General features: G+C 39.9%; 2 protein-coding genes across 3 annotated transcripts; both read left to right on the top strand.

Moving 5' to 3' along the window:
* Nucleotides 1-425: 425 nt before the first annotated feature.
* LOC133865820 (uncharacterized) lies at nt 426-6662 on the top strand. 2 transcript variants are annotated; one of them, XM_062302307.1, is made up of 6 exons: nt 426-4069; nt 4171-4282; nt 4392-4439; nt 4778-4849; nt 5593-5766; nt 6102-6662. In XM_062302307.1, the coding sequence occupies exon 1, from the start codon at nt 1093-1095 to the stop codon at nt 3904-3906; it is 2814 nt and encodes a 937-aa protein (XP_062158291.1). In that variant the 5' UTR covers nt 426-1092; the 3' UTR covers nt 3907-4069; nt 4171-4282; nt 4392-4439; nt 4778-4849; nt 5593-5766; nt 6102-6662. The 2 variants fall into 2 exon arrangements, with proteins under 2 accessions (XP_062158291.1, XP_062158289.1); XM_062302305.1 differs by lacking the exon at nt 6102-6662 and having other exon boundaries at nt 426-4282; nt 5593-6002.
* A 4036-nt stretch (nt 6663-10698) lies between these two features.
* LOC133866052 (uncharacterized) lies at nt 10699-11058 on the top strand. Its single transcript, XM_062302618.1, has one exon. It carries the CDS (start codon nt 10699-10701, stop codon nt 11056-11058), a length of 360 nt encoding a protein of 119 aa, XP_062158602.1.
* Nucleotides 11059-20515: the final 9457 nt, after the last annotated feature.

Raw genomic sequence — 20515 nt, 5'->3', positions numbered from 1 at the left:
TTAATGCCACCCCCGGCCAACTTTGGGTCCAAGAAGTTGCCGATTCGTTCGTCTTCTCCTTCCCGTACAGGGACTACCCACCACGTTCGTCTTCTCCTTCGAGTTCCGTGGAGTTGCCGCCGATCTCGAGGTCCGGCGTGGCCGCGTGGGGCAGTGGCTGGGAGGAGGATTTTTGGTTTTTTTTTTTCTTTCTAAAGACTAAAAGAGTGAAGGAAGGAGATGATTCAGTGTTTTTGCTGACACTTACATTTTTTGTGTTTTGTTTTGTTTCATGCTGATATGTCAACTTTTTATTGGTGGGCAAAAATGTGGTGGTTTTTGCCACCACCGAATAGAAGTTATTCTCAAAAGAGAAATGCAAAGAAAATAAAAACAAGAGAAAGGAAGAAAAAGCCAGATTTGGGGCCACACTACCAGAGAAAATCCAAAGGAAAAATAGAGAGAGAGAGAGAGAGAGAGAGAGAGAGAGAGAGAGAGAGCTTACCCTTCGTCGGCGGTGGTGGTTCTTTGACTGTGTACAGTGGAGATGGGCTCGGCGGTGTACAGTGCTTGTGGGCTTGCGGCGTACGGTGGTTCATGAGCTGTGGTCGCACAGTGCTTTGCGTTCACGATTTAGCATCGCGTGAAGGGGTGGCTGATTCGCCAACCGAAAGGAATACGGTGGGGGAGGGAGGAGCAAGGTAGGGTAGAGAGGAGCGAAGATTTTGGGAGGAGACATTTTTGAGCGAGCAAGGTAGGAATGCGTTTTGAAAGTTTTGAAGAAGAAGGGGATAACGGAGGGACAATGGCGTCAATGGCCTCTTTACCCGTTAACTTTCTTTCGTATGACGTGCCTAATTGATAGCCTTCGATTGTTTTAAAAAAATCGTAACCGTGAACCGGCTTGTATCCAGTTCAACACAACTGGAGACGATCCTATTCCATTCTCTTGGTGCTACGTTGCAGTATGCCCTTACCCAGCTCTAGGTTCTTCTTCCAGGCTCCAGCGTTCTGCGTTGTCAACAGAGCGTCTGGATTTCCACCCCCGATGCTCCTTTTTCCCACCCTTGCTGTTCTGCGTTGTCAACAGAGCTGTCTTCCTCTTCCCCAACGATGAACTTGTCGTCGGAATGGAAGTCCCTCTTCCCAATCTCCACAGTCTTCGCCCCTCCACTCCTCCTCTCAGGCCCTTCAGCCAAACCCATTCTCGGCCCTCTCCTCTTCAACCCTATCCCCCGAACACTGACCGTCATATTCTCCTCCCCTTCCCTCTTCCCCCGCTCTCTCCCCCCTCCTCCCCACCTCTCTTTGCCAAGATTCCTCCTCACCTCCTCCTCTCTTACCCACTCCACCTCCTCCTCCATCGCTTCCCTCCTCGGCCCCCTCCAAAACGACGCCGCTTCCCATCTCCTCCACAACCGCCTCTCTTTCCTACAACTTCCCTGTTCCAACTCTCTCCTCGTCTTCTTCCCAACCGGTGCCAACTCCGAGCAAGTCGGATTCTTGGGGCTGTCCGTGAACGGTTCGGGGTCGGGTTTCGATGTTCGGGTCGATAAAAACGGCGATGTTTTCTGGGAAAGGACCGGGTTCCAGTATCGGATTCTCAGGATCTCGGTGAACCCGGCGGTCGGTTCGGGTGCGATTCCGGCAGGTAATTCGGGTTCCTTTGTTAGCGTTGGGTATGTGATGGCTTCTACGTTGTATTCTGTGCATTGGTTTGCTGTGAAGGTTAATGGGCTTGGTTTGAGTTCGGAGAGGCCGGGTTTGGTTTGTTTGGGGAGTAAGGTGTTTAAGAGTTGCTCTGTTGCGTGGGCTTGTTGGAGTCCACATTTGCTGGAGGAGAGTGTGGTTCTGTTGGAGAGTGGCGAATTGTTCTTGTTTGATTTGGACTCTTGTTCGAAAGCTGGTGCTTCGAATGCACGTTTTAGAGGGACTAGGTTGCGGGTTCCCTGGGACGATGATTCGGGTACCTCAGGGGCTCATAAATGGTTGTGTTGTGAGTTCAGTTGGCATCCTAGGATTTTGGTGGTCGTGCGGTCCAATGCGGTTTTTTTGGTCGATTTGAGGTTTGATGAATGTGTTGTGAGTTGTTTGGCCAAGGTTGAGATGTTGAGATTGTATGCAAATGTTAAAAACGAACGGTTCCTTACGTTTACGATGGTGGATTCTGATCGTTTTTGTTTTGTGCTGGCTTCGGATAGTCTGTTGCTTCTTTGTGATGTGCGGAAGCCGATGGTGCCGGTTTTGCAATGGGGTCATGGTCTTGATAAACCTTGCTACATTGATGTGTTTAGATTGACAGAATTGAGATCAAACTCGAGGGATGATACATATAGGTGGGCTTCAGAATCGGGTTTTTGCATTATATTGGGATCTTTTTGGAATTGTGAGTTTAATCTCTTTTGCTATGGACCTACTTCACCAGTCCCCAGAGATTGCATTGCTTCTGAAGTTTTGGAAGCTTTGAAAACTGTTTATGCATGGGAGCTCCCCACAGATCTCTTATTGTCAGGCCGTGATTGTCGGTGTGGAAGCTGTCTCGTCAGAGAGGAGATTTTGAAGGATGATCTTCCTGAATGGATTGATTGGCAGCAGAAGAAAGAAATAGTTTTGGGTTTTGGCATCCTAAACAAGGGTTTATCTTCGCTGCTTTGTGGGTCAGATGAATTTGGTGGTTTTACACTGATAAGGCTTATGTCTTCAGGGAAGCTTGAATTACAAAGATATCATGCTTCGTGGGATTATGTAAACAATTCGAAAGAATTTCATAGAGAATTGTTGCATTTTGAAGATAATTTCCTCTATATTCAGGATGAAGAGGAATACAGATTTCCCAGAAGATTCAAATACCTGAAACTCGATAACCTCTTGGCATATTTAAATGGTAACCTTAGTAAAGTCCTAAGTTCAAAAATGAAAAAGCCTTTTAAGGGTACTCGAGAGAATAACTCTTTTAGTACAGAATCTCATGAAATCTTGTGCGAGAAGTTGAAGGCTTGTGGGTTTGGTCGATTGAGATCATCTCCTGCTGTTGCTGTTGTTTTTAATGGCATCAGCTCGCCAGCAAGCATCCATGAGGTTGCTTTGAGGAGATTGTGGGCAGGCCTGCCAATGGAACTATTGCAACTTGCCTATTCCAACTACTCAGAGTTCCTTGAAGTACTTGTGGACCAGAAAAAGGTAGCTTTGGAATTTCTAGTTGTTCCAGACCTACCTCAATTGCCTCCTTTCTTCTTAAGAAAGCCTTCATGCCGTAGCAATAAGTGGTCACAGAAAGTTCAGCGAGATGATGCTCTTGTAGGTCCAGTTCTTCCTCTTCCTGTTCTACTTACACTTCATGAATATCGTAACGGCTATTCTGATATGGAAGAAGCAGGTGGATTTTCATTGGAGAAGGAACTTAACCTGCGATATGATGAAGTCAAGCAGGTGGCCAGTGAAATGGCCGTGTCAGATTCTGGTTGTGAGCTTCATGATGACCCTGATGTATCCCTTGCTGATGACAGAGAAGATATGTGGGGCGCCTCTCAAAAGCCAAAACCTTTCTGTTTATACCATCCAGTTGCACTCAAGTGCTCTACCATGGATCAAGGGAAGGGAAATGTCTTTGAAGACAAGAAATTTGATATCATGATTTTTAAAGTGTCTGAGAAGAAGCATGTTCCTAATGGCAACGTTTCTGACCCGCACAAAAGGTGTAACGATCTGGGCACTGTCTTAGAGAGAGACTCGAAAACTGTTGGACCAGAACTGTTTGATGATCTGTGCTCCAGCGAGTTGCAGTTTGATGCTTCTGTTAAGAACTTTGGGCCAAAAGAATTGAAGGCATACAATGGTTTGAAGAGGCAATGGTCCAAATGGCAAGATGGTTTTAATTTATATAAGGAATTTTGCAGTCCGTCTAGGTTCCAAAAGCAATCTACATGATTCTTTGGTTACATTGGGGCGCCGAATATGATAAAAAGAAATATGAAACTTACACTTTTTTTTGTCTAATACGTTATGCTGTTGAGGAAACATGGAGCTTATGGGCTTTGGAGCTTTGGTGTCCAATCCAAATATGATCCACTATCATTACCCCTTTTTCAATGTAATGCATTGAACAATAGTGATTCTTACATTCTGGTACTGCCCTGCAATTAAATTGGTCATCCTAGGGAGCCCTCTGTTATATTGATCTATCTCATACAGGAGGTGGAAGTGGTCATGAGCCTGCGCATGCGGGATTTATGGGGGAGGGGATGCTGACAGCAGCTATTTGTGGGGATTTTTTGCCTCTCCACCAGTTGATTCAATTCTAGCTGTATGGTTTTGTTCTCGTTTATTCTTGTAGTTGGAAGTGCATATACCTGTCAATAATTATTATTGCTCTTCTTAGATGACCCTGACCTAACCTACAACTTTACTTTTAGGGCATCCGTGCTGTAACTGGTCCTATGGGATGTCTTCTAATTGTCAAGGTATCATTATTTTTAAAGTAATACGTTAACTACTTGTCAGTTTGTTATATCATGATATGTGGTGGTGTCCTTGTTCAGTGTGTCTAATGGCGTTTCTTTTTGTAAAAGTGATGTTGGTTCTGGATAACCCCCAAACCAGTTAAAGAAGAAGAGAAAAAAAAAAGGAGTAGAGATAGAGAGAAAGGAATTGGGAGAGGGAGAGAGTAGGCAGTGACACCTTTACAAAATGCTTGAAACTATATTGCTTGAAGTGTATAAGCTGGATAAGGATGGTCTGATTAATAGGAGTCATTTAGCTTTGTATCTTGATTCATGGTGCTGTAATCTGTTGTTGACAGAATTATACTGGTGATCGTTTAAATTTTGGTTTGGCTGCTGAGCAAGCAAAATCTGAAGGTTATAAAGTGGAGGTATGCTTTCTTTAAATTTTCACAGGAAAGCATCTTATAAATAGCTAGCCCAAAAAAATCTAGTAGAATTTTTTTTGTGCACCTTGTAGACCGTAATTGTTGGGGATGATTGTGCTTTATCTCCACCTTGTGGTATAGCCGGACGAAGAGGATAGGCTGGGATTATTCTCGTTCATAAGGTTCTCTCTCTCTCCCTCCACCTCCTTCAACCCACCTTCCCCCCCCCCCCCAAAAAAAAAAAAAACAGCAACACACAGGAGCCCTCAACTGATTCTAGGCTCTATTTCCTCTCTCTCTCTCTCTCCTCTTATCCTTCATGCTTCATCCTTTATTACAGAAAATTTCCTATTCCTAGTTCTCTTCTTCCTTGTTTTATCAGTATTTTCTTTTATTTTTTTTTCATCAATCAATTAATGACTTGTAGATTAGTTATCTTAAAATGTGCACGAGGGTTTATAGTGAAAAAAATAATAGTACAGCGCCAACATATGATTGAAGGGCAAGAATCTTTCTTGCCATTCAGTGAGATCATGATTTATAATTTCATCGTGTCCAGAATGGGAACCAAAATTACATGATAGTGTCTCGGTTGTCAATGAGATTCTTCTACTATTCCTTCTTTCCCCCTTGGGACTCATGGCTTGTTATATTTAATTAAACAATAGAATCACGAGGTTATTCTTTTTTAATGTTTTTCTTTCACTAAATTTGTCCTATAAATTCTTTCCCTTTGTGAAAGACAGGTTGCTGGAGCTGCTGCTGCTGGTGGTTTTTCCCTTGCTGAAGTTGCTGCTGAAGCAAAATGTGCATCAGAAATGGTTGGAACAATGGGTGTTGCGCTATCTGTTTGCACACTTCCTGGACAGGGTACATCAGATCTTTTGGGTCCAGGAAAAATGGAACTTGGCCTTGGAATTGTAAGCTGTTTTGAAGTGTGTCAGTCATTCAAATAAGATGTGCAGTAGTTTTTTTCAGTTTCTAAAATTATAAGTTTGTGTAGTAGAAATCTGGAGTTTATTGTCTCTGCTGAATGCATCCTTAGTTGATTGTTTTTTTTTAATCTATTCACTGGCTTTTATTTGCTGGTATTATCTGTAGTTGAATTTTATTTTTTTTATTTTTTTATCTATTCACGGGCCATTATTTGCTGGTATTCTCTACCTATTGCTTGGTTCTACTTTTACTTCTGAAGTAATTCGATCCTTGTTCCACATTTACATATCAGGCATATTAAGCATGCATTTCTTTACAGCATGGTGAACCTGGTGCTGCGTTGGCTGACATTCAGCCTGTGGATGTGGTGGTTTCTCATGTTCTTAATCAAATACTCTTACCGGTATGTTCCAAGTATTTTATGGTCAACTCTTCTTTTAGTGTATTCCAAAACCAAATTTGTACTCTATCTTCTTCCAGTTAGGTGTCTCTCTTGTATACTTATTGTGTACTTGAGGTTGCGCCTTTGCGCTTTTTTATTAACTTGCAATTACTCATTAAAAAAAAATTGTGTTCCATATATTGTATTCCACAAAATTATGCTAATGGCCCTCCAAGTGGCATCTTCTCCCCCCATGCCAAAGAGGGGAAAGGAAAAAAAAAAGGGGTGGGGGGGAGGGGATCTTTGGTTACAAAATTATTCAGAAGGAAAAAAAAAAACAATTTTATGTCTGATTAATATACATGGTCTTGTGAAAATAGCCTGAAATGAGAATTTTGAAGCAGTTATGTTATTCCATCATTAATTTGCCAGGTTGTTCTTTAAATGTTTCTCATTGGAGTTATATATTTCATGTCATTTATGAAGTCTTGACGACATTTTCTAGATGTTTGACATGTATAGCTATTGGCATAGTTGAATACTCCATCTTTCTCTTCTTGTGAAGGGAGGCACCTAGCTATTAATGCGACTTCATATCAAGTAAAATAATGAGAACATTTAAAAAAAAAAAAAAATCATGAATACGTGTAAGGAGGTTGCTATAGGCAGGTTGGCAGGCACATCCATTCACTGCTTTTGTGCTGTAGAAGGAGACGACGTTGTACGAGTGCGTGGTGGATATCGGTGGGAATCTTTGAAAATGAAAAGGTCGGCTGGAGAAATTAAAGGGGGAAGTGGACCGGGCTCTTGAGATAGTGGATGAGGGCTTGATTTCTTTTGGGCTGGAAAGGGTTTAATTTTTGAATCAGGTCGGTTCTGTTTGGCGAAGCTTATGGCGAAGGCCCCACCCGTTGTGACTAATCAAAGCCCAATTTTGAAGGTGAAAGCTCGTCTTGAAGATTAAAAAAAGGCCCTCATCGCTAAAGTCCTTGCTAATAGAATGAGTAATGTCATGGAGAAGATCATTTCAAAGCCTCGGAACGCTTTTGGTAAAGGTAGACAAATTCTGAACTTGGTTCTCATTGCTAGCGAATGTTTGGATAGTCGCATCGAGTCTGGCGAATCTAGGTAGCTTTGCAAGCTGGATATTAAGAAGGCTTTTGACGATATTAACTAGAATTTCCTTGTTTACATGTTGGAAAGATGTGGTTTTAAAGAGAAATGGTGTTCTTGGATAGCGCATTGCATTTCCTCGATACATTTCTCCGTCTTGGTTAATGGTTCTCCAGCTGGCTTCTTCAGTAGCTCTCGCGGGTTGAGGCAGGGCGATCCTCTGTCTCATTTTCTATTCATTATAGTCATGGAGGCTTTGAGCAAAATGATTACCGCTACTGTTGATCGAGGTCTTCTCTCAAGATTCTCTGTGGGATCTAGGCCTCCTACTGTTAATATCTCTCACTTGTTGTTCGTGGATGATACTTTGATTTTTTATGGGGCCAACCCTAATCACCTTCGCTATCTCCATGTTCTATTATTATTTTTTGAAGCTGTTTCTGATTTAAAGATTAACCTGGCCAAGTCTGTTTTGGTTCATGTGGGTATTGTGGATAATGTGGATGAGTTGGCTGGCATCTTGGGTTGCAAGACTTCTTCTTTACTCTTGAAGTATCTTGGCATTCCACTAGGGGCTTCTTACAAGGCTAAGTCTATTTGGATGGCATAGTGGAAAAGATGGAGTGTCGATTGGCTAGTTGGAAAAGAATGTATTTGTTCAAGAGAGGCAGGGTCACCCTTATAAAGAGCACTCTATCCAACCTACCTACGTACTTTTTGTTCCTCTTCCCCATTCATGCTAGTGTAGCTAATCGAATTGAGAAGCTCCAATGTGACTTTTTATGGGGAGGGATAGGTGAATAATTTAAATTTCACCTAGTTAGCTAGAATGAGGTTTGCTCTCTGATCTCTGAGGATTTTTAGTCACGCTCTGCTAGGTAAATAGTTGTGGCGCTATGGTATTGAGAGATGCTTGGTGGAAATTTGTGGTGAATTCCAAATTTAGCATATGGCAGTCTTTTTTTTTTTTTTTGCTCGGAAGGCACTCGTTTTCCCTAGAAGAGTGTGGCAGACTCAAGCTCCTTCAATGGCGGCCTTTTTTACATGGTCGGTGGCTCTTGGAAAGATCCTCACCTTGGACAATCTCAGGAAGCGCCTCGTTATCGTGATCAACAGATGTTGCATGTGTAAGAAGACTGAGGAGTCCATGGACCATATTCTTCTCCACTGCAATGTGGCTTTTGCTTTATGGAATACTCTTTTCAGTCATTTTGAGATGTCATGGGTTATGCCTTGACGTGTTTTCGATCTGCTTGCTTAATGGTGGTCCTCGGGTAGGTCGATGAGTGCTACAGTGTGGAAAGTGGCGCCTACTTGTCTCTTTTGTTGCTTTATGGAAGGAAACAAATAACCGGAGCTTTCAAAAAAAAAAGAAATTGGGTCATGTGCATGGCACGTAACCCTTTTAGCCCAAAAACTCGAAAATATCCCTCCTTTAACCGTGGGAATTTCAGAAGTGTAGGAGAGATATTTTTGAATTTTTGGGCTAAAGGGTCACGTGCCGTGCATCATGATGTATAGTGTTTCTCTTAATTAGATGGCTCTAATCCAATTACTACCGATGCTCATCTCTCCGTTGTGATTTTTAAGTATGTTATTGTTGCGGTAAGTGTTGTTTCAAGTAATTAAAATTATGGGTTAAATACATTTTAACTCCCCAAACTACTACAATTTCTCCGAATAGCCCCCCAAACTACCAATACTTAGATTCTAGCCCCCAAATTACCACTTTTTGATTTTTTGGCATCATTCGTCTATTTATGCCATCAATTCTAACAGAAATTGGGTCATGTGCACGGCACGTAACCCTTTTAGCCCAAAAACCCGAAAATACCCCTCCCTTAACCGTGTGAATTTCAGAATTGTAGGAGAGATATTTTTGAATTTTTGGGCTAAAGGGTCACATGCCGTGCACATGACCCAATTTCTGTTAGAAATGACGGGGCATAAATGTACGGATGTTGACAAAAAATAAAAAAAGTGGTAGTTTGGGGGGTCAGAATCCAAGCATTGACAGTTTTGAGGGGCATCCAGAAAAAGAATGGTAGTTTAGGGGGTTAAAATATATTTAATTCTAAAATCATCTTTGAATTGCCCTTAAACCGCCGGTTAGGAGGCCTCTATTTTTGTTGTTGGGCAAAAATCCATTGGATTGGCTCATAAATAGATTTTAGAATTTTATTGCATTGTACTATTGGGCTCTTTGTTAAGTTGCCGTACTCTTTTTTTTTTTTTTTTTTAATCAAAAAAATGTTCTTAATTCCTTTTCCCTTTCCCTTTTCTTTGTATTTTTTTTTTTTAACACTTAAAAAATAAAAATAAAAATAAAAAACATCATTTGGACAATGGACATGTGCACAAACGCTGGCTTTCACACTTCCCAAGTTACAAACTTACAACCACATAGGTAAAAATTAATATTGGAATTGAGATTGGGGCCGAACCCAAATCCAATATTCATTGTAACCTGCCGAGTTGGTATAATTTCAACGACTTTTAGACCATAGACTTACCTCGAAAAAAAATAAAAGGTGGTAAAGATTATAAGAAGGGAAGAGTTTCAGTTTAGTTTAGTTTTTTTTTTTTTTTTTTTTTTTTTTTTTTTTTGGTATAAAAGATAATGCTCATCATTTATTTTTATAAAGGAGGATTTTCATTTATTTCAGGATCTGCTCATAAGGATCTTGTCACTCACGGATTTCAGAACCGTCGAGTAATTTTGAAATTTGTTAAAACTAGATTATAGACTACGTACTAAAATGAACAATGAGTTTCTGGCATATCGGTATTTTATATTGACAAAAAAAATTGTAAAGATTTAACTTCAGAGATGATAAAAAATAAAATTTAGTAAAATATCGTCGTTAAGCGTAATTTGAATGAGATGTCAAATTCTATTTTTGATTTGTTTTTACATGCCTATAACAAATTAGAAAACTTTTTTATTCTAAAGAAATGTTTTTTTTTTAAAAAAATAAAAATAAAATTATATACATGTAACTTTTATATAAGCTTGACAATTTTGACACGACTCGCGAATTCGACACGAAGTTATAGGGTTTAGGTTTAGGTTATAATCCGTTATGACCCGCAAACTCGTTTATGACATACTTATGACACGTTTATGACATGTTAACCCGTTTATAACACGTTTATGACATGATAACCTGTTTATAACGCATTTATGACCAAATTAACTAAACGGGTTGACTAAACAACCCGAGTTGCCAAGCCTACTTTTATATACAATTATGACTTATAACTTAATATGAAATTAGTTTAAAACTTATCTACTTTTATTTTAAATGTGAGTGTACAAACATAGAAAGACTATATAATTAAGTTGGATGACAACATTCTGTTTTGTAGAGCAAATATGAGAGAATGGAGATGTATTCAAGATATTCTGGAAACTTATGAAATGGCCTCCGGTCAAAAGATTAATAAGGAGAAATCTTCAATCTTTTTTAGTAAAAATACTAAGCAAGAGGTTAGGGATGCTCTTCTACAAGAGGTGAATGTTGCAGCTGTTAATCAATTTGAAAAGTATTTAGGGCTTCCGGCTTTAATAGGGCGCTCTAGGAAATCTTCCTTCAGTTTCATTAAGGGTAGAATTTGGACAAAGCTAAATGGTTGGAAGGAGAAATTCCTTACTCATGCAGGGAAGGAAGTCCTCTTGAAAAGTGTGATCCAAGCTATCCCCAATTACACCATGAGTGTTTTCCGACTTCCAAAAACTTTGATCAAAGAAATAAATTCTATGATGAGGAAATTTTGGTAGAGTTTCAAAGAAAATCTTAATAAGATTTCTTGGGTTTCATGGAAGCATATGGGCCGGAAAAAGGATGTTGGGGGTTTGGGATTCAGGGAACTTGATTGCTTTAATGTTGCTTTGTTGGCTAAGCAATGTCGGCGATTGTTTAAGTTTCCTGACTCTCTGTTAGCTTGTGTTATGAGAGATAAGTATTATCCGGGGGTTGATTTCATGGACTCAGACTTGGGGAAGAGACCTTCGTTTGCTTGGAGAAGCATTTGGCAGACAAAATCTTTGTTAAAGGAAGGCATAATGTGGAGAGTAAGAAATGGGGAGAAGATTAAAATCTGGAAAGATAGGTGGATTCCTACTTCTTCTACTCACAAAATTCAAGACCCTGTTCGGGTTCTATCCACAGAAGCTAAGGTTGCAGAAATTATCAATCGGAACACAAACTGGTGGAACATACCTCTTATTGAGCAAATTTTCCCACAGGAGACTGTTGAGAAAATCTGTAGCCTTCCGATTTGTCCCAGATCCCAAGAGGACAGACTTGTTTGGGCAGGAACGAAAATGGGAACCTTCTCAGTCCGTAGCGCCTACCACTTGGAGATGGAACGCCGTTCGCGGATTGTGGGATGCTCGTCTTTGGCCTCTCAGTCCAGCCCTTATTGGCAGCATCTCTGGAAAATTAAGGTTCCTCGGTCAGTAACTCTATTTCTATGGCGAGCTTGTAATGAAGTACTCCCAACAAAGAACAATTTATTTAAAAGAAAGGTGGTTCCGGCACCTGTCTGCCCTATGTGTGGAGTTGATGATGAAACGACTGGCCATGCGCTGTGGTGGTGTGCCGTTGCCCAAGCTGTCTGGGGTTGTTGTGGGGGTTCAATCAACAAAAGTGTGGTGATGAAGGACGATTTTTTCAGTATTTTCTGCTATCTTTGTGATAGATTGGACGCGGACGAGTTGGAGCTTTTTGCGATCATAGCCCATAAGATTTGGCTGAGGAGGAATTCGATGGTTTTTGGGGGCCCAATTCCATCCCCCTCTTGTTTGATGAAAGGTGCCAAAGAGCTGTTGGGAGATTATCGGAAATCCTCCGTGGATGCTGCGAATCGGGAGAACGGGAGTCCTCGTGCACTTTCGCGGTGGAGTAAACCAGCTGCCGAATCCATCAAGATAAATTGGGACGCTGCTTTGGACGTTCGGAAGAAACGTATGGGAGTGGGAATCATTGCCAGAAATGATATGGGCGACGTGAAGGCAGCGTTGTGTACAGCGCTTCCCTATATCCAGAATCCTACTGTGGCTGAAGCCTTTGGGGCTAGGAGGGCGGTGGAATTTGCTAGAGAAATGGGCTTCTCCTCAATTGAGATTGAAGGGAATTCTCGTGAAGTGGTTCTGGCTTTGGGGAACTCAGGGGATTGCTGCGTTTCTTACGAAAATTTAGTTTCGGAAACTCGGGTTTTGCTTTCCTCTTTTCCTCACTGGAAAATTGCGCATGTGGGGCGTGATGGGAACAAGGCTGCTCACTGCTTGGCTAAGCTAGCTGTTTCCCAGTTCTGTCAATATGTGTGGATAGGTGTTTGCCCCTCAGCTATTGTGGATATTGTCTGTACTGATATTTCTTAATGGAAAGACAAAACTTTCCCTTCAAAAAAAAAAAAAAATCCTGATTCTATCTCTCCAAATGGGCCTCACACATAGGGCTACTCGAGGCACGCAAACCCAAAAGTCAAGGAAGAAATTAAAATGAAATAGGGGTGTGCCAAGTGCTCCATACAAGTGAACTTCTCATCTAGGCTGTCTGAAACACCCGAATCCTGGTTTTGGGCATGCAATTTGGGCACCCTTACCCGAATATCAAGTGACATTCATTACCACAAGTGGCAGTGATCGAACAGCTGAAAATTGTGTAGCAACTCAACAATGGGACACGTGCAACACCGGATCCAAACTCGATAAAGAAAAAACCGGTGGCCATGTTAGAGCGAAGGAAGAAATAGTTAACTGCCTAGGGCGGGGAGGTTAACGGTTTACGGGTAGGTGGAGGAAGTTAGTAACCGCTAACCACATACATATATATATATATATATATATATATATATATACACACACACACGCCCACACACAAAACACGTCATTTCATATGAAGTTTTAAATGACACCATACATTCGGCAAAAAAAAAAAAAAAAAAAGGCAAAAAAAATATCTAAAATAAACCCCAAAAAGATGTCCAATGATGACCCAACACCCAAAAATATGCTCAAAATGCTCAAATTTAAAAGCAGTTATACGGTGCGGTTATAAATTTAAATAACGGTTAACGGCCTAAGGCGGGACAGTTGCGGTTATAAAAATAGAATAATCGCCTAAGACGGTTACAGTTAGTGGTTAAAAACAATAACCGTTATTCGTAACTATCTTTGCACCCCTATATTTACCATGGTTCATGTGATTTAATTCTCATCGTCTCGCTTGAAGTGGTATATAATAAATAATATCCTCTGCCTTGTGAATTTGGCATACAGGCTTTGACAAATCCTTGTCATTTGGAGATAATATTATTGATATTCATAAACTTGTATTTTTGAATGTGGAGGCCAACAAATAGTTTTAGCTGTTGTTTTCTTGAAAGCTTTGGAAGCATAGAATGTTAAGACAATGGTTAAATATTTAAAGTCACCATAAAAAGCTTTTGGGTCTAATGTATGTGTCAAGTATGCATGCATTGATTAATATGCTTATGACAAGATATAAATTTTGGCTTATAAGGGACTTGTTTGGCAAGCAAGTGTTTACACAATTACTTCCCAAACATCTCCAAGATGTGTGAGAAAATACCAAAGAAGAATGTAGTTAGTTGGAATTTGATGATAATTTAATTCATGCAATTGGGGTACCCAAGAAAAGCAATAGATTTGTAATTAGATATGATTTTGAGTGGGTAAGTGCCATATTGGTTTACTTTAAGCAGAGTTTTATCAGCTTGTGAGTAGCTAGAATTGCCCTATATATGGATAGCAAATGAAATCTTTTAAGTTACTCAGGTGGGATTGGGTTTGAATGCTTGTGATGGTTATTGTTTGGTGGACATGTATGTAAAGTATCAAGCAAATGGATATTTGGATGATTAATATCTGTCTAACATCTTGAACCTGCAGCAAAACATAAGAGGACTTTTCTTAGCTGCTTCTTTTCTTTGTCTTGTAGTCTTATTTTTCCTGGCTATTTCTGGATCATGAAGTGGTCACATTTCTCTGGATGCTATGAAAATTGCACATGATACTAAAGAGTCCAGCTTGAAAATAAAATATGACTCCTAAAGTTTGTGTAATCACAACTAAACATGCAACCAAAATATAAAATGCGAAAACGTAAAAAACACAGATATTTTGGTTACGAAGTGGAAACTTTTTGTATCAAAGAGAAAAATCACTCTGGGGCAGCCAAACCTATGAAATCTACTAACAAAATAAATAGCTAGTTACAAAGCAGTCGTACTCACATAACCCAATGCAGTAGTCGTATCTTTAACTCTGACACGTACCTATACATGAACGTCTCTCAACGAGACCTCCTGTCTGAAGAGTTCTTGTGACATTCCACATCGCCTGGGAATGGGGATGTGCTTATATGTATAAATGCATCATTTATGACACAACGCGTTTTAAAGCCGTGATGGTTATGAACCTATCAGAACTCCGCAGTTAAGCGTGCTTCTGCGAGAGCAATCCCAGAATGGGTGACCTCCTGGGAAGTCGGGTTTGGGGAGCCAAAAAGCGGACAATATTGTGTCATTGGGGGGTGGGTCGTTACAAATGGTATCAGACCCATTGTCCAGCCTGAGATGGTGGGAGCGCGCACAAGCCCATGAGGGTCGCCAGCGGGCACTTGCTGGGATGCCAAGAATGGGGTGATCCCATGAGGGTCGACAGTAGGGACGCTGGGTCCCAAGGGGGGGGTGATTGTGACATCCCACATTGCCTAGGAATGGGGATGTGCTTATATGTATAAATGCACCATTTATGACACAACGCGTTTTAAAACCGTGATGGTTATGAACCTATCAAAACTCCGCAGTTAAGTGTGCTTCTGCGAGAGCAATCTCAGGATGGGTGACCTCCTGGGAAGTCTGGTTTGGGGAGCCAAAAAGCGAACAATATTGTGTCATTGGGGGTGGGTCGTTACAGTTCTTCAATGGATTCTTTTAACTTAGAACTCCTCTCTAAGTTAGACTTCAAAAGATTGATTACAACAAAACAAACATAAAACTCTAAGAGAGTTAGTATATCTAACAATTTATGCCTAAACACGCTCTTTTAGAACAATGAGAATTCTACTATGGAATTCTGCTTTTAAATTACACAACCTATGAGCATCTTTAAATAAGCTTCTGAAATCCTAATTCTACTCAAACTTGAATTTGCATAGGCAGCGTCCGGACCTGGCTTCTAGGCGTCCAAAACTGCGACTAAAACTTCATAAAACTCTGAAAAGCGTCCGGACCTGGAAACCCTAGCGTCCAGACGGTTGCATAAAGTAGCGTTCGGACTCCTTGCTGATGGGAACTTGTTGACTTCAGCGTTCGCTGGGCCCGTTCGGACAGCTTTCGAACCTTGAGCTACTGACTTCATCGTCTGCTGTAATGTTCGGACCTTCATAGGACTTTGAGTCTCTAAGCTGAGCATCCGAACTCTGGCAACTGGGCGTCCGAATGGTATCTAGGGAAAACCGACTTTCTGAGCTGTAAAATTTCCAGAAATAATTCTTTCACCAGGACCTTTCATTCTTAGTGATATTTTGTGTAGATACTTGTTCTTAGGAGTGGGCATAACTATGCTTGTTCTTAGGAGTGGGCATAACTCACCCGAACCCGCATACCACCCCACCCCCCCCTCCCCCCCGAAATTTTGTGGATATCTCATGTTATACAGTTCACACAGGTTATTTTACTTCAAAACCGAGCACCATTAATCTGATTTTCCCTACCCGCAAACCCGCCCCGCCCCGAGGTTAGCGTTGATATAAATAATTACTTTTTTCAAACCCTAACCTTCTGCATTCTTTCTCCAAGACTCCAAACAGCGCACCCCTCCCGTAGAAGGCACTTCACTTTCCAATTCCAACCTTCCAGCTTGGTGTCATACACTCATACAGTCTTTTGCAATTCCAACCCTCTAGCTTCCAGTTCTAGAAACTCCTTATACGGCTAGAAACTCTATCTCTCTCCGTTTGTTACTAGTACAACCGACTTAAGTTTATATTATGCAATAACTGTTAACTGGTATTCAATCTTTCTTGTAAGTTTGTAACGTGCTTGGTATTTTGTTCTTCAGTTTTAAGATCCATTAAAAGGTACAGAGAAACAAAACTATAGTAGTTTGTTCTTCAGTTTAAATGGGATGTTCAAGATTTTAAATAGATACCTGCAACACCCCGCCCTGCACGAAAATAGCCAATTTTCACCCTGCCCCGAGAACCCGATACCCGCACGGAAAAGGATTTTTTTTATATGGGCTCGGACCCATTTTCTGGAACCCACCCATCACGGGGCGGGTTCAAGAAAAGGCTAAAACTCAACCCGTGCCCACCCCTACTTGTTCTGATCAGTCCTTTCCATATTGAAAAATATGTTCTGCAAATAATCTTCTGGAAGCTCTCTAGAAATTACGATGTCTCTGTTAAGGAAATCTCTGTTATGAAAATGAATGACAATCAATTAGGAACAATTAATTTTGCAGAATATTTTCCACATCACATATCTTTCATTTCTTGATTAATATTCTGCAATATTTTCACTACTCAGTTCTTTCATTTTCTTGAAGAATATTCAGTAATATTCTTTCTTTCTTGGCTTTTTCCTTTTTCTTGAGGAATACTCTGCAATATTCTTTCTTACTTGGCTCTTTCCTTTCTTGAATAAAACAAATAAGTTTTGACACCGAATTTGTCAATATTAAAAACCCAACACAACTAAAGTTTTTGTCAATTATTATATATTTCTCTAGATAGTACAAAAATTCCCCACAATACATTTCTTTAGATGGATAAGCCACCTTATCCAAATTATAATATGAGGACGAGCGTTTTTGAAGTGGAGGAGACTATTGTAGGACAAATGGGGCGTGTAGAACCCTCTACTAGAAGTTAGCTTGAACTTTGCTACAAGTTTGTTAAAAGTTGGCTCAAGCCAAGTAAGGACAAAATGGTTTGTTAAAAGTCCGATAGAAGTTGGCTCTAGCTAAATCAAGACAGAATGATTTGCTAGAAGTCCGTTCGAGCGGATCCATCTGATGCAAAATAATTTGAGCAATCTTTTTAATTTTGGCAACAAATCAATTCCATCCATTTTGAGTTCTTTCTCAATTTGGTTCACTTTGTGATCTTAATTTCCATCTTTATGCGATTTGGTTTAGATTAGGTTAGAGCTAATTTCTTGCCTTGTTATAAAAGGATCATGATTGTAGTGAGAAAGACATTTTTTTTTTTTTAGTTCAACAACAATTTCGCTTTCATTATAAATGTTTGTGTTGATTTGTGAATTAAAAAACACAGCTTTTCAATCACTTTTATTGCTTTTGCATCGGTTTACACTTTACACTAATTGGAAATCTCCCTCCAAAACTACCCAAAATAAAGAGCGGCGAAAATTTAGATTACAAAATATTTGAGTTCAAACTATGAATCTATTCCATATATTCCATTAAAAAAGGACACATTTTTCTCTTAGGATTATTTATTTATTTATTTTTCCAATTGCTGTTGATCGAACTCAATACCTAGCTTCCTTTTGTGTCTTCTTTTTATTAAACTGAAGAGATATCCTAGGGTACAAGGTCAATAAATAAGATGAAACATTATATATATTGATTAAATAAAACAAAAAATAAAATAGATGAATAGAGTAAGATCGAGATTTAATAGTCTGTCTTTTTCTTTATTATCATGTATCCTGTGGCTGTGGCTGCATGTTTCTTTTCACTGGCTTATAGTCCTCTTTTTCTTTGCTAATCTAGTGGGCTCCTAAACTGAGATTTCTCTGGATGTTACGAAAATTCCACGCGCTTTTTGTCTTTAAAATGTCAGCAAGGGTTACACAAGTTGTAATATTGAATGGTGTACATGAGAAGTCTCACTTGTTAGTTGACTGAAGAAAAGGTTGTCGAGGACAACCACCAATAATGATGGTTGAGATAATGTTGGCCAGAGTCCTCTTTTTCTTTGCTAATCTAGTGGGCTCCTAATTAAACTGAGATTTCTCTGGATGTTACGAAAATTCTACACGCTTTTTGTCCTTAAAATGTAAGCAAGGGTTACACAACTCTTCAGCAACTTATCAGTTGTGATATTAAATGATGTACGTGAGAAGTCTCACTTGTTAGTTGATTGAAGAAAAGGTTGTCGAGGACAACCACCAAAATGAGAAAATCCAATCCTCGAAGGTCAGGAAACTCATAGGGAATGAATAAGTAGGCATCACACTTCCCGTCTACAAGCGTTTTTTTTTCTTTTTTTTTTTGGGGTTGGGTGACACTTGGAAGGATGAGATTGAGGCTTTGAGAGAAATTTGAGAGAGTTGTTGAAAACTGAAAAGCAAATTTTGCCAACTTTTCTTTTGTGCGGTGTGAATTTTTGATTAACATGATTTGCCATGTTCGAGAGGATCTGCTGATTGCTGATATTATTATTATTATTATTTTCTTGTTTGCTTTGTAGCCTCTAAGAGTTGGGTTTTTTTTTTTTTTTTTTTTTTTTTTTTTTTCTTGTTTTTGGTCTGCTGCGTGTAGGGGTGAAAAGGCGGTGGCGGTTAGCGGTTATTGGCCAAAACCGCCAACCGTAACCGCCTAGGCGGTTACTGAAAATCACAAACCGCCTCCGGCAACCGGCAACCTTTTTTTTTTTTTTTTTTTTTTTTTTTTACATTTGGCCGTGCGGAAATCGACCCCTCCACCGCCGACGTCATCCTCTGCCTCTTCGTGGACCGAGCCACCACCACCACTTCAGACTCCGATGAGTCCTCATCCAACAACAATGACCACTCCAGATCTACCCAACCACCACGACCGCTCCAGATCTACCCAACCACGACCACCACTCCAGATCTACCCAACCACCACGACCGCTCCAGATCTACCCAACCACGACCACCACTCCAGATCTACCTTCACTCTCACGTGCTCCACCGCTAATCGTCCCTCCAGTGCAACTAACCGTCCTCCAACTCCTCTATTGTTCCGATCTCTCCAGTTCCATCAATAGAGCTTCCACCGCCCTCGATCTCCTCCCCATCACCCTGGAGCTTCTCTTCGAAGATTGCGTTAAACGACTGGAGAGGGAGACGAGAGAGAATAGAGATGAGAACCATGAGAGAGTTGAGAGAATGGAGATGAGAATCATGAGAGAGTTGAGAGGTGAGGGCACTGAGGGGCTGGTGGCGTGGAGAGGGAGACAAGAGAGAATGTGATGAGTCTAGGTTTTTTTCTGGGTTTTTAATGTCTAGGTTAAAATTCCAAAACGATGTGTTTTGGTTTTGGTGTTTTTATATCCAAAAAATAATATATGTATGTATGTATATATATATATATATATATATATATATATATATATATATATATATATATATATATATATATATATATATATATATATATATATATATATATATATATATATATATATACTAGGTTAAAATTTCAAAATGATGTGTTTTTGATTTTGGTGTTTTTATATCTAAAAAATAATAATAAATATATATATAAAATAATAATATTATAAAGGCGGTTAGCGATTATAACCGCTAACCGCATTTCTAAAAACCGCTAACCGCCTTTATAGGGCGGTTAGCGGTTACCGGTTACCGGTTTTTAGGCGGTTTTAACGGTTTTACGGTTAGCGGTTATGGACGGTTAGCGGTTAGCGGACGGTTATTTTCACCCCTAGCTGCGTGCAACTGTTTTTTTTTTTTTTTTTAAGATTCAGGTGCGTGTTGTAGTTAGTAGAATAATTTTTTTTTTTTTTGGAGGTGGGGTTGAATTATTTTTTGCAGGGGTCATCGGTACGTTAACCCTTAAAAAAAAAATAAAAAAATTGGAGGGGCCATGCCTACCAACGTGCCTCCGCCCCCGAAAACAACAAATTAATTAAATATGCTTTGTCGCTATTTGTCTTTGGTTGATAAAATTTTTTATATTTAATTTGTTTTTTTAGTATTTAGTCTGAAAATTCCGTACGTTGTTTTCTTTTAGAGACGTGCGCAGCGCAGTCTCTTTCTCCTTACAAAATCATTAAAGCTTAAGTTTCACATTTTTCTCTTTTCATGATTCCTTTCTAGATGTTTTAATTAATTAGAAATAACATAAATATAGAAGATCGAATACTTTGCAAGATAAACTTTAACTACAGAGAGTCAAAGCCCACAACTTTCTTCAGTTAAATCAATAACCAAATCAAGGCCATTTGTGCTATTTACACAGTTTTTTT

The sequence above is a fragment of the Alnus glutinosa genome, chromosome 4, assembly GCF_958979055.1.
Source record: "Alnus glutinosa chromosome 4, dhAlnGlut1.1, whole genome shotgun sequence".
Lineage (NCBI taxonomy): Eukaryota > Viridiplantae > Streptophyta > Magnoliopsida > Fagales > Betulaceae > Alnus > Alnus glutinosa.
The sequence above is the reverse complement of the archived record's forward strand: the minus strand, read 5'-3'. Positions and strand labels throughout refer to the sequence as shown.

Excerpts from the sequence above, each read along its gene's own strand:
- LOC133865820 (XM_062302307.1), top strand. The coding sequence starts at position 1,093 with ATGAACTTGTCGTCGGAATGGAAGTCCCTCTTCCCAATCTCCACAGTC.
- LOC133866052 (XM_062302618.1), top strand. The coding sequence starts at position 10,699 with ATGGCCTCCGGTCAAAAGATTAATAAGGAGAAATCTTCAATCTTTTTT.